This window comes from Aotus nancymaae, unplaced genomic scaffold (assembly GCF_030222135.1).
Source record: "Aotus nancymaae isolate 86718 unplaced genomic scaffold, 86718_ANA_hifiasm-v0.15.2.pri h1tg000002l, whole genome shotgun sequence".
NCBI classification, from domain to species: domain Eukaryota; kingdom Metazoa; phylum Chordata; class Mammalia; order Primates; family Aotidae; genus Aotus; species Aotus nancymaae.
The window spans coordinates 41,904,122-41,918,792 of NW_026988413.1; the positions used below are offsets into that span (position 1 = coordinate 41,904,122).

The window sequence follows — 14,671 nt, forward strand, 5'->3', positions numbered from 1 at the left end:
TCTCCTTTTTAAAACATAAGTGGCATATAATGCAACTCATGCTAAATAATATCTGAAGGTACAAAGATAAGCATTACCTAATATTCCTGTTTGACAACAGATGTGTAAGCTAGTATAAAATGCTGTTAAGCTTTTATTAGATTTTTAATACAATCCCAGCATGTCTCCAGTTGCTAAACTTATCAAGTCCTATGAAATACTTAAAATGAAGGGTCACATTATATTAACTGCAGTGTAGATTTTGGTGAACAAGTAAGTCTCATTCATTATTTCTAAATTCTCATTCATAAAAACCAACTTCTCATTCCTATGATATTTTGGCATGAGATCCCATTAAAATTACAAAATAATACTGAAATGCTAGTTTTACAGTATAAACAATGGAGATAAATTCAGATTAATATGCATCACAAAATGAAAAACAAGTGACACAATGAAAGTCTTTGTAGTCATGGTCAGCAACTGCAATTGTTAAAAGGTATTTAAATAGTTTTAATCATTCTTTTATGCTGAAATAACAAAACTGGAGACTTGTGCTCAAAATTTTACTTATGCATTGAGAAACAAACAACAATTTCTTATTTTAGAGCCATTAATATTCCCACATTCTATTGTGGGCATTTTGTAAGGAAAAGTATGTATATTTTAGCCCAAGTATCAAATCTTGCCTTTCAATGCAACAACAACAACAACAACAAAATAAAAAAAAAATAGGAAAACTGAAGCCTAGCCATTCTTTCCAGAGATACCCTGGTAACCAGCAATATAGAAACTTCTACTGGACTTAGCTTTGGAGAGGAAGAAGCAACTGCAACTTCCTCTATTTTGTCAAGAAATATGGTAAAACAGAATTAGGATAATAATAGTGTTTTTTAGACATTCAAAACAGTAACTTCATCCCTACATTTTGCTTATGTTGCCAACATCTAATTCTCCTTTTCTATTCCAACAGGAAAGCAAAATTCCCACTCTGAAGCCATAGTGAGGATAAACATTTCATTTGCTATCTTCTGTGACTTCTATGTAAATTTTTCTGTCATGTAAATGCATGAAGAGACTTTCATGGAATCATATAACTCCATGGAAGTACTATACCTAACTCCCATTACAAATTGGGGAAGGATATGATGGTGAGCAAAGTGACACAGAATTATTCATTAGTTAAAACTAAGAAATGTGAAATTGCTTTTAAAAGAAAAAAAATTTGAAAGAATCTTAAAACTCAGGCTGATTAAATAAAACTTTCATTTCCAGTCATGGCAGACATCTGTACTCTGTTGAAACATCCCTTATCCCCAAGTCCCTCTTCTTCTCACCCACCCTCCACAAATGACTTTGTTCCCAGGAAAATCTATTCTTATCTGAAATTGTTCTAGGGATAATACATTTTATCCAGTTTCTAGGTAACAATTAATTTTTGGATTGTATAGATCAGTAGTTTATAATTCTCTCTTATACAAACTAAGCTTCAGAAGGCCATCATGTAAGATTAACATCTGTAAGTATACCTGAAAATAAAAACAGACATCTGGGCCATAAAAAAATTGTTTTTTGTTCAAATAAAGCAACAAGAGATGTTAAAAAACTAAACTAAATTTGCCTTATTAGACATGTACATAACACATGATTCAGAAAAAAGCATTACTTATCTTTCAACAGAGCTGGTAAACACTTTGAGAGATGTTTTATGTAATTCCAAAATTTACCTTCCAAACAGTCAAAAAATATACCTTAAAAATGTTTTTCCCCCCAGAAAATGTCCTGTAGATTTTGATTAAGAATATTACATAAAACAAGGGTAATATTATATAACAAAAGTTACTTTAAAAGACATACATTCTATCAGTTTCACAGGACAAACATAGTGAGTAAGGACAACATACTCCAGAATGTGTTTTTATAACTGTAGCAACAGCAATAACTCCTTGGCAAACTCAAACAGTTTTTTTGGCAATCCTCGAGGTTTTCTGCATTTCTCACTTGGATACAACTACAGAAGGGTTGCCTAGGACTTCTTTGTTTCCTTCCATACCATTTTACTATAACTTTGCATTTAAGAAAAAAATTTCACATTTCAACCTATGTATGAATAAAATCCCACAAGGGAGTTTAATGCAAAATTCTCTATGCCTATGTACAGCAAATATGGTTCCTAAATACTTTTGCAAGGAGTTACCTTGGAAACTTTTGAAATCTATGCCAATAGAAAATTATTTTTTTCTCTTTTCAGAAGATAAAATGAATCCTCTTTATGAATTAAAATTACCTACATATGCAAATGTAATAATTTCCTGTATATATACAACTGGGTCTGCACATCTGTTACCGTTATGAACTTCTTTTAAAATAAGACCCCAAGGACAGGAGTGCTTTACTAACCTGCAGTGGTCTCTGTTTATCACTGCTCTTAGGAGATTTCAATCCACTTGTTTGCTGCTGTAAAAGAAGTTGTCTTGCTGCTTGGAGAGCCTAGAAGTAAAAAGGAAACTATATCTAAATATTTTGTTGAAAGTTAACTTATCAATTATCTCTTGGTTAATAGTTAAAGGCTTCAATGTACAGGAACCCCCACATTTCTTTCTAGAGAGAATCATTATTGACAAAAAAAATTGCCAAACACACTCAAAATCACAGAGAAACATGCAATTCTGCAGGAAATAAATTTAATTTGTTTAAAGTGCTTAAAGAGTATAAAAATCATAAACTGCATCAATAACCTCATTTCCACAAGGAACTTGTCTTTGAGTGTTCAACTGAAATGCCCACTCCCTTTTAAATTATCATTCAATTTGCATTTTCATATTACAATTTTGAGGCAAAAGCAGTAGACTTCAAGTGTTACCGGAAGCTGTAATTAAATTTGACAAATCAACATCAGATTATCTTGAAAGTGAATTAATAAGGATTTTCACTAAAGATTAAAAACACTTTTTTTGTACTTACAATTCAAGGGGAAACCTCTCCTTTGACAAAATAAAGTGCAGTTTTAATGCCAAATAAAATTGAGTGGTTTTCATTTGCATTCTTAGCAAAATCAGAGAACAAAGAAATTACCACTCAACCAATCAGGTTTGTTTCTATGTGTGACAGAATACCAATCAAAATAGAAGATGTTTTCGTTTATTTTTATGTTTTCTTTTCCACTTAGGAAAATAAAACTTAACATAAGATATTAATGTGAGCGTTTCATTTACTGGAGGAGGAACAATTCATTAAATGTACTATATAAACTTAACGTATAAAAGCTAGTGCCATAGAACAAAATGCATAGTAAATTCTTCTAAAGGTAAGAGTATAAACTAATTTAAAAAACTTTTAAGAGCCTCTTCAAAAATTCATTTTCTCTCCCAATAACTGAGTTCAATGAACACTAATGATGAAATTTTTCAACACATAAAACTAAACTAAATCATTGGCCTACTATGTTATTTACTACTTTTGAATACAAGATACATTTTTCACAATGGGAAAACATTATTGGATTAATATTCTTGTATAATAATTAAGAATTTCAGCTGATAAAAGTACAATTTTGATTGTAATCAATGATCTGGTTTTTAAGAGAGTTTCTAGTATCCATGACAACAGTTGCTTTGACAAGATGTGCATATGGCATTACACTGCCAGCTGGTGTGAACAATGTTTGAACTACTGCATTGAGATGCTGAGCAAACAGAAAAAGTTGCCATGTCTTAACCCTCAGGGAAGGCAGTCATCCCCTGATCAATTATGAAAAGACAGAGAGGGCTGCTACAGTCTGGCTCCAAGCAAGTTTTCTGAGAAGGCAGGCAGACATAGAAACCAAAGTAAACAAACTGAATGCACTAGCACCATCTCCTAACAACATTGATTTGTCTTCCCATAGCAGGATCTGGCATAGTTTGTAAAGCACATTTTTAACAGTTGGAGACACACTCACTCACGATAATCATCTTTGTGGTTGTTTTTTAAACTTTTCAAGTAATTGCAAATTAACCTAAATATTTCTAAGGATGGCACATTCCAGTGAACTCAGGTAATTTAAGAGATCAGTTTGAAAAAACAAAGAAATTCCATAACTACTTTATTATCACAAGACTCACTATTTGAAAATTTTCATTCAATGTTCTAAATAATATATCTTTCCTCTTTTATTTGTAACATAAAATAACTATAAATTATGTTTTTCCAAATGGAAATTACTATAGATGTCCTAGTCTGTGTCTCTGAAATTCTCAAAATAAAAAATGCATTCAATTATTTTTCCAGTTGATGCCAAAATCTGCAAATTTTGCCTAATGGTTTTCATGTAGTTTTTTTTTTTCCTTTTTGAGTTGATTAGTTTATTTTGTATATCTGTTGCCTTAATTTATATTAAATTATATAGTTATCCATTTTCTTAAAAAATATTAATGAACACAGTTTAGGATCTTAGAATCATGGATGACAAAGACTAAAAGCAATCTTGAAAATCATCTAATCTGACCTCCTCATTCTAGCAAATGAGAAAAGTGAAACCTAGAATAGCCAATTGCTTTGTTCAAGATCACAAAGCAATTTATGAATGCTTTGTTCAAGGTCTCCTGGCTTCCAGGCCTGAGTGCATTCCAGTGTGCCATACTGTCTCTGTTCCATCAGAGGAATCATTAGTAGGCAATGAGTAAGATTATAGTAAAGAAGATATATGACATTATAATGAATTATTCTTCAGCAGTAAAGAGCATATCGATTTTTCAGACTTTACAAGGGAAACAACAATATAATCTTTTCGTTTTAAATCTGAAAATGAATAGAACTATCACAGAATATATATTATTTTTATGACCACTGCCCCCAATATTCTTAACTTGAATTTTACTATATATTAATACTTCTGTGATGCCTCATAGAACTCTAAACTTTTGTAACATCCTGATTCTCTGACCAATTATTAGTATAGAATTGCAAAATTCTAGAGCTGGACAAGGCCTTAGAAACTGCCTAGCCCACCTTTCTCAGTCTGTAAAAAAGTAACTGGAGAATCAGTACTGGGATAAATTGACTGAAGCCACAAAGCAGTAGAGCTTGGTCAAAAACTCTGGCTCTTGTCTCCAAAGCTTAAGACCCTATCCATTTTACTGCCCTGCATTATATTCATTCAACGCAACCCAAGTAATCAATGGAATATGTCAATGCTATGTAATGTCTGTAGAAAAACACTAGAAAATTAAATATATTAGAATTTTTGCTCATCCAAGTATCACTAATCAAAGGCATACACCTATATTGTTAATAAAGGAGTAATAATAGTAATGAAACATCACAAGATAGCTGGCTAAAACATGCTTCTACTTTTAAAGTATGTTGATTTTCATATGCATTTATAATTATCTCCAAAATAGCTGAGGATCATCTTTTAATACAAACTCTTATGAAAAATAACTTTTTGCCTATTTCAACGTTCTTTTGGTAGAATAGAAATTGCTACAGTACACATAGGAGACGGGAGAACAAAAAACAATTCCAGGAGATGAGGAATGATTTAAAACTTATAAGCAGAAATCTCTGGCAGTTTGCATTCTCACTGCATGCATCATATGACATTTTTATTTCCAGTATTCTGGATAACACTTTAGGACTGAATTTCAATAAACAATTGCTCAGAGACATTTAGTTCATCTTTGCAATTTATTATTATAGCTACTCAAGAAATGAAAGATTATTAGCTAAAACACTTCCATCAATATGAAGTGTTAAGTGTCAAATGATATAAAATATTAATCTAAAAATCACTTGCTGCTTTGTCAATACAAACAAAAGATTAAATCCAAGGCCATTCATAAAGTTCTCTGAGCCATCTCGTCATTTATATGGTCACCCTCTCCCACAAAAAATTAATTTAGAACAAAGGCAAAAGTTGTTTACAAAATTTCCTTTCATAATGACTGAGTCTGATTCCAATGCATCAGAAACAAGAAAGAGATTTTGAAGGCAGCCAAACCATATCTAGTTTCCAAAAACACGTTTGTTTTTAATTAGGGGTGCAAGTTACTTAATGAAATTATCTAATTTTAGGAAAGCTAAAGAAAATTAAGATAAGACATCTTAAAATTTTCAATCAGGTTAAATAAAAAATTTTGAAAAAAGAAATATCTTTATAAGAGACTAAAGGTAAACATTTAGTTAGGCTGCAGAGATGTGGGAATGCACATTTTTAATAATTGAGTGCATTTTGCTCTAAAATACTCATTGTAACATCATTCCTGTTACTGTGCAATTTTAACTATTTTTTTTGTAAGAAAAGCAAAGTTCAAGCATACTTCTTCACTAGTAGTAATTTTGTGCTAGTTATGAACTTCACAAAATAATTCTAATGAGTAGGTCATGGTGATAATTAACTAAGGACGAAAATGCTTTGTTACCAGTCAGATAAATACATTTTTCTCCTGAAGAACACTGAAAACTTTCAATAAATATAAAATTATTTGAGAATAGTTTAGAAATACCCAGTAAAACCAAAAATATTGAGTATGCTAAGGTTTATACATAACATTTTTTAAAGTAAATATATGTATATTTGGGGAAAAAAACAGACATCAGTCATATCTCTCCCCATAAAAACAGGAATGCTTAACCTATCAGCCTGTTGCATTTGAGACATTAAAATGAAAAATGACATCTACGCCCATTAATATCTTCAATGTATAAACAGCACAGCGTGACACATTCTTGAGAGCTGAAGGCTACAAAATCTCTCTGAAACATAAATAACAAAGCACTCAGAAGCATATTTGATGTTGATATTCATCTCTGAGAAAAACACTGTTGCCTAGGCTTCTTATGAAAATAGATGCAGCCCAAATGGATCTCCTGTAATTGGTTTCAGATAGCGAGGTCAGAAGAAATATGATACAAGAAACGATTATGTGGAACAGGCGAAACAAGAATGTTTACACAGTCACTCCCTAGTTATACTGACAAGGGGTGTATACTTTGCAGATAACCAGAACTAAAAAAAATTACCAGCAGGACATCCAGATTTTTGCTCCTCATATTCATATAGTTTAACCTTTAACACATTATGTCTTCAGCATGTTACTTTGGATATGAAACATAAAATAAGTTTTCAAACAGTTTAATTTTCTAATTATTTTCCCAAGTGTAGTTGATAAAAAGTATATTCAGATCCTTCCAGAAAGGATATAAATTTATATTATGCTTGGTCTTTCTTCATATTATGTTCCCACTAAAGAGAATATACTGATAAATGTAATCTGAAATCTCATAATGTTATTTAATAGGAGAAAATTAATCATCTAATTGGCATAACCTTATTTCAAATAGCAATCTATCAGAGTGAAATTATGCATCTGTAGCTACTGACTTTTGTTTTTATGCCTGATACATAATTAGATTGTTTGTTAAAAAAGCTAATTATTAAAAATATTTTTAAAATAATATTTTTACAGTATATTTTACATAAAGTTAGAAAATTAATGTGTGGATATATTATATTTATATCGTTCATCACTATGGAGGCCAAATTGAAATGCTAAGACTATGTATTTTATAATAATTATAAAATAATACTATACTATAGTAAGAGTACTTTGATTTAATAAGAGTAATTACTTGCGAAGGGTCCTATATTTTCAAAGAATCGTATTTACCAATCAGATGTCAGACTATTTTGGCTAATATCTCATGATATAGATCCAAAGGAGAGACAATCAGAGTACTGAATCTGTGATGGAATGGATCCTCAAGTCATTCTTAGATGTGAGAACAAAGTCTTTAAGGTTCAAGTCCAAATCCAGTATTCAGTATATTCCATTATGGCTTCAAACCACCATATGACCTCAGAAATTCTATGAAATAAGCCTGTGAGTCAACAGCAACTAAGGTCTAAGACAGGTTTTGTTTTTTCAGATCTAGAATGAGTTTAATAGGGAGAACACATTCTCTTTCTCAGAGCCAGCATTCTACAGGGTACAGTACACTAAGCAACCTGATATTCCTAGCTCTATGTTCTTCACTATTCTATTGCTAATAGTAATGAATTGCTAATGTAATATCCCAATATTATCTATAATAATTCTAAACACATATTAAGGAATTCTGTCCAACTTTAAAATTCTAAGGTATGAAAGGTAAATTTAAATTAGGACTAATTTTATTAAAATTAATGATTTTACAACCTCTCTTTATCATGGTACATGTTCCAGTAACTATAATAGTTTTTGTGCATTCTTTTGGTTATTTCTCTTTCTGCTATAAAATATTTTAATTTTTTTCCCAAATAGATTTTGGATTTACTTTTTTTTTTTTTTTTTGAAATTGATTTTATTTTATTTTATTTTTCTCATTAGAATGATGAGGGTAATACTTTACCCTTCATTAAATCTTTATTTTCAGAAGTAAGTGAACAATATGACTATGCAACACTTTTATATCCATGTTTCATTTTATAGTCCAATTTATAGCATGAAGAGTAAAAGACAGTGAAAAACAAATGTGTTCTGGGCTCACATGTATTGAGTTATCTATTGGGTAAAAGGAATGACATAAGAATTACAAAATTGAACACATAGAACAATGCTCAGATGGAAGCTTAATCATCCAATGTTACATTAAAAATTTACATTTTTTTTACTGTATTTTATTTGAATTTTTTTGTGTGTGTTAGATTCTTTTTTTTTTTTAATTGCATTTTAGGTTTTGGGGTACATGTGAAGAACATGCAAGATTGTTGCACAGGCACACACATGGCAATGTGATTTGCTGCCTTCTTCCCCTTCACCTATATCTGGCATTTCTCCCCATGCTATCCCTCCTCAACTCCCCACCCCCCGCTGTCCCTCCCCTTTTTCCCTCCAACAGACCCCAGTGTGTGATGCTCCCCTCCCTGTGTCCATGTGCTTTCATTGTTCAACACCCGCCTATGAGTGAGAACATGTGGTGTTTGATTTTCTGTTCTTGTGTTAGTTTGCTGAGAATGATGGTTTCCAGATTCATCCATGTCCCTACAAAGGACGTGAACTCATCGTTTTTGATGGCTGCATAATATTCCATGGTGTATATGTGCCACATTTTCCCTGTCCAGTCTATCATCAATGGGCATTTGGGTTGGTTCCAGATCTTTGCTATTGTAAACTGTGCTGCAATGAACATTCGTGTGCATGTGTCCTTATAGTAGAACGATTTATAATCCTTTGGATATATACCCAGTAACGGGATTGCTGGGTCAAATGGAATTTCTATTTCTAGGTCCTTGAGGAATCGCCACACTGTCTTCCACAATGGTTGAACTAATTTACACTCCCACAAACAGTGTAAAAGTATTCCTATTTCTCCACATCCTCTCCAGCATCTGTTGTCTCCAGACTTTTTAATGATCACCATTCTAACTGGCGTGAGATGGTATCTCAATGTAGTTTTTTGATTTCTCTAATGACCAGTGATAATGAGCATTTTTTTCATATGTTTGTTGGCCTTGTGTATGTCTTCTTTTGTAAAGTATCTGTTCATATCCTTCACCTACTTTTGAATGGGCTTGTTTATTTCTTGTAAATCTGTTTTAGTTCTTTGTAAATTCTGGATATCAGCCCTTTGTCAGATGGGTAAGCTGCAAAATTTTTTTCCCATTCTGTTGGTTGCTGATTCACTCTAACGACTGTTTCTTTTGCTGTGCAGAAACTGTGGAGTTTGATTAGGTCCCATTTGTCTATTTTGGCTTTTGTTGCCAATGCTTTTGGTGTTTTGGTCATGAAGTCCTTGCCTACGCCTATGTCCTGAATGGTTTTGCCTAGATTTTCTTCTATGGATTTACTTTTTGATTTACACGTACCTTAACAGGGTTTTGTTTGTTTGTTTGTTTGTTTGTTTTTCATTATGAGACTAACATCATCTTTTGTTTGGATATGAACTGAAGACTCACTACTTCTATTTTGCTATAATTTCAATCAGTATATCAGGTATTAACTGAAAATACATGCTACTAAATTATAGTATAATTTCTGAATGTAAACTATTATTTGAATTCTCTGTTCTGAATATGCTCTTCAACTTAAAAGTAAGACTGTAGGAGAAGTAGTATTTGGGAAAATATTTGGAAGAATAAAATATATAAAAATATTTGTCCTTAAAAATGTTTGTGACTATGCCCCATATACCTAGCAAAGAACTAAGCATTGCACACTTAGGTAGGAAGGGTGATATGACATTACTTCTACCTTCAAAAGTTCATTGTTTAATAAGACAGATCTAGTTGAATGTCAAGAGGCCATAGACAATGTTTTAAAAATACTTCAGGAGTGCATAAGTAGAAGAAATTATTTTTTTGTTGAGAAGCTCATTGAAATGTTTATGGAGGATATAATATGAAATATTTCATGTTGTGCAGATGACAGAAGGCCAAGTAGAAACAAAGAAAATGTGAGATTATATATAGTGAAAAGAAAACAATTGATCTTGGATAGAGCATATGCTTAGTTTAGGAACTAGTAAAACACGATGAGAAGGTTGGTTGGGGCTAATTACTGAATATAACTCAACAACAAATGACAAAGAGTCTTGATGTTATATAGCAGGTAAAAACAAATTTTGCTGAAATCTAGAATAAAATAAGCCTGGCCCAGGACAATACTGAAGTCATGTTGTAAAGGATAAATAAGGGATGAAGAGCGTGAGACAAGACAGAGGTATAAAGACTTGTAAAAAGGTATGTGCGGGCCGGGCGCGGGGGCTCACGCCTGTAATCAATCCCAGCACTTTGGGAGGCCGAGGCGGGTGGATCATGAGGTCAAGAGATCGAGACCATCCTGGTCAACATGGTGAAACCCTGTTTCTACTAAAAATACAAAAAAAATTAGCTGGCCATGGTGGTGCGTGCCTGCAGTCCCAGCTACTCAGGAGGCTGAGGCAGGAGAATTGCCTGAACCCAGGAGGCGGAGGTTGCGGTGAGCCGAGATAGTGCCATTGCACTCCAGCCTGGGTAACAAGAGCGAAACTCCGTCTCAAAAAACAAAAAAAGAATCATGAGAGGTACTGTCAAAGAAGAACTAGCACAACTTAGTAAATGGGTATGAGGAAAAGGCTAGGAAGGAGTCAATGATGACTCCAAAATTTTAAGTCAAAAGTTACTGAAAGAACAGCTGTGCCACTACTAAAAGGGAGGAAATTAGATTATAAAACACAGGATTTGGAGAGAAGATTATGCTGTTTGCCTGATAGCAGATGATCAAGGGAAGATTTCTTTAGTAGATAGTAAATAATGCAGAGGTTGAGACTTATCCCACTGACAACAGATTCCCAAAGACATAGATGAATAGTTGAGGCAAAGGAAGTTTATTAAATTGCTGGTAAAGACACCACAGAGAGAGGAAGAGTCAAGACCCCAAACTGCAAAATATTTTATTGAAAGGAGATGAGGAAATAGTGAAAAGGAAGACAATGAATTGTGAGAAGAGCACAGTAACAGAAGTCCAAAAGAATTCTGGGAAAGGTTAAAGAAATAATTACCACGTGACCCATTAATTCTATTCAAGGTACAATATATACCCAAGACAAATAAAAACTTAACGTTCTCACAAAAAGCTGTACATAAATGTACATAGCAACATTACACATAATAGCAAAAGATGTAAACAACTCAAATTCCCTTCAACTCATGAATAAACAAAATATGGTATATCTATATCATAGAATAATTGTCCATAAAAGAGAATGGAGTATTGATACATGCAACAACATGGATAAATCACGAAAAGATTATGCTAAGTAAAAAAACTTGGTAACAAAAGATCACATACTATATCATTCCATTTGTATAAAATGCCTGAAATAGACATAACTATGCATACAAAAAATATATTAGTGGTTACAGGGGCTGGATGTAGGATAGAATGGGGAGTGACTGCTAATGAAAATGAGGTTTCTTTTTAAGGTGATGAGAATGTTCTAGAATTAAAGAGTGGTGATAGTTGAACAACCTTATGAATATGCTAAAAGAAAAACCCTGAATTGTATACTTTAAAAGAGGAATTTTTGTGATACGCAAATCATATGTCAATAAAGCTATCATATATTAAAAAATTGTGAGACCACAGGATGGATGATACTATTTGCAAACATCAAAAACTCAAAGAGGCCAGGATTTGATGAAAGTTCATGTTGATCTGATAATTTGTATGTGACCTATCAGATATCAATTCCTATAGAGTACTGAAGTAGAAATAGATTCCAGGGAGTTACTAGGGAATTAATGGGGAAAACCATAGGTATGAGTGCAAACAATTGTTTTGATTAGTTCTGTGAAGACTAAAATGAAAGAGAGGTTTGAAAGGTTTTGTTTGCTATTTTTTAAATAAATAAAATAACGAACTTAATAAATTTTTTTTAAAGAGAGTTTTTATTATTTTTTTTTTTGAGATGAAGTTTCACTCTTGTTGCCCAGGCTGGGGTGCAATGGTGCGATCTTGGCTCATTGCAACCTCCGCCTCCCAGGTTGAAAGGATTCTCCTGCCTCAACCTCCTGAGTAGCTGTGTTAGAGGTGCCTGCCACCACTCCTGGATAATTTTTGTATTTTTAGTAGAGATGGGATTTCACCATGTTGGTCAGGCTGGTCTCGAACTCCTGACCTCAGGTGATCTGCCTGCCTCGGCTTCCCAAAGTGCTGGGATTACAGGCATGGGCCACTGTGCCTGGCCCAAAATACCTAAGTTTTAATAAGAAAATTGAGCAAGTCCCTAGACTAGGGAATGGGAAAGGACTAAATTAAAGAGCAGCAGTAGGTAGGTGATAGACTTATGGGGAGGAGAAGCACATCTTTCTCTGAGGGAGGCTGAAGAGTGGGAGGATAGATGACTTGACATGCAAAGGCAGGAAAGGGAAAGAGCTCACAGTGGATGGTCTCAACTAATTCAGAAAACAAGAGGTATGGTTGTCTTTTGAGAATGATAGAGAGATTGGAATTATAGGTGAAACAAAAGTGGGGAGCTTTCTATCACTGTTCTGAGAAATACAGCTGATGGGTAAAAAGTGGTATTTAAACTCCTGTTAGAATATAAAATGCACATCTACATACACTGATGACATATAAATATATTGGTATTTTCTTCTGGAATATTGCCTCCAGGACTAAATGAAGAACTACCTACTTTTCTACTGCTCTCACTAAATGCAGTTAGTAATACTTAATTTCACATATAAGTGATTTATGAAGCCAGAGAGGATAATGTACTTAAAAGTATTTTCAAAGCTAAAGCATAAAGTAGTATTCCAGGCGAAGACTTTTGAAATTAGGATTCCTCCAGTGGGTATCAGTTCTTCTAAGTATATCATGCTTGGAAATATATAATACTAGTCATTTGAAACTCAATTCTGATTACTAGCTTTAGTGGGTCTGGCATACTGTAATTCCTGAAAGTTTACCTCGATATGCATTTAGTTCTGCAATCTGTCTAAGTTAGACAATGTCCCATTGGATAGAAAAAGTATCTTAATAGGTTCATGTTCTATGATATTTTGAAAAGTTATATTTTAGTCTCCTCTAGGACTTCAAGGGGAGGGATATATAATTTCATGAATGTACTTGTGAGATACAGCCCCTACTCCCATCCACATGTGAATGAATATACACATAAACAATACACCCAATGTTACGGGATCACTTGCACTCAAGGATTTTTAGTATGGTAGGAAAGACAAAATATACTCAATTTAATTACATTGCAATGCAGAATGTGATGAAAGCCATTAAAAAGTATTATAAAAAGTGACTATGAGGGTTCAATAAAAGCAAGAAGGAAGAAAAGAAAAATTAATGATTAAGTGCTCATGATATGCCAGTTATAATTCTAAATTTAATCCTTAAAACACCCTCTTTTTATCACAGATGTGTAAACTGAGACTCAGCATAGTTAGGATATATGTCCAAACTTTTTCACCAAAGCCTTTGAGTGGCATAAGACATCTGAACAATTATCTGGCTGACTCTGAACCTCATGCTCTTTCTACAAGGGGTAGTCAGGAAAATTATATAGTTGAAGGGACAGTGAAAGACTCAAGTAAAGAACTGTTTAGGGTATAAAGAGAACAAAAAATTTCTGAGTCATTAACAGCATTGCTAGTTATGCCAACTAAAACAACATAAAGAATTCCAAGCAAATTCTTTTTCTTTTTCTTTATTTTTATGAAGATTATTAGACATACAAGCTTATATTCTAAAGGAATTTTACTGCCCTTATAAGACAGTGTCTCTGAAGTTATTAAGCACTAGATTTAGGATGTTCATTACAGAAAAAAGCCAATATTAAAGATAAAATATTTTTAATAATCTTCTTTCATACCAAATACAAAAGAATATCATCTATAAATAAGCATTAAACAACATGTACTATTTTCTGATGAAGTTAAAAGTAGAGTTGCCAGATAAGATAGAGGATTTCCAGTTAAATTTGAATTTATTTCTATTTTTACTTGCTATACCTGACAACTCTCGTTAGAAAAAGTAAGCATTTCAGAATATGTTGCCAAGGTAACAAGATTGTTTACACCAATTTTTTCATTTAAACGTAAATATACTATTTATTTCATTAGTGGAAATGTTTTTTAGTCCTCATGAGTAATAAAGACATCTTATCTATAGTCAACAGGTTAGCTAGGAAAGTGACTTGAGGGCTTAGGCTGCTTTACTGTGAGAAGGAATGCTTA

General features: G+C 32.9%; 1 protein-coding gene across 11 annotated transcripts in view; it reads right to left on the reverse strand.

Moving 5' to 3' along the window:
- FOXP2 (forkhead box P2) overlaps positions 1-14,671 on the reverse strand; it is a 583,344-nt gene that overhangs the window by 159,187 nt on the left and 409,486 nt on the right. For all 11 annotated transcript variants that reach the window (XM_064374262.1, XM_064374250.1, XM_064374240.1 and 8 more), the window contains one exon: positions 2,380-2,469. In XM_064374262.1, coding sequence (XP_064230332.1) covers positions 2,380-2,469 — 90 coding nt within the window. The remainder of the gene's footprint in view (positions 1-2,379; positions 2,470-14,671) is intronic.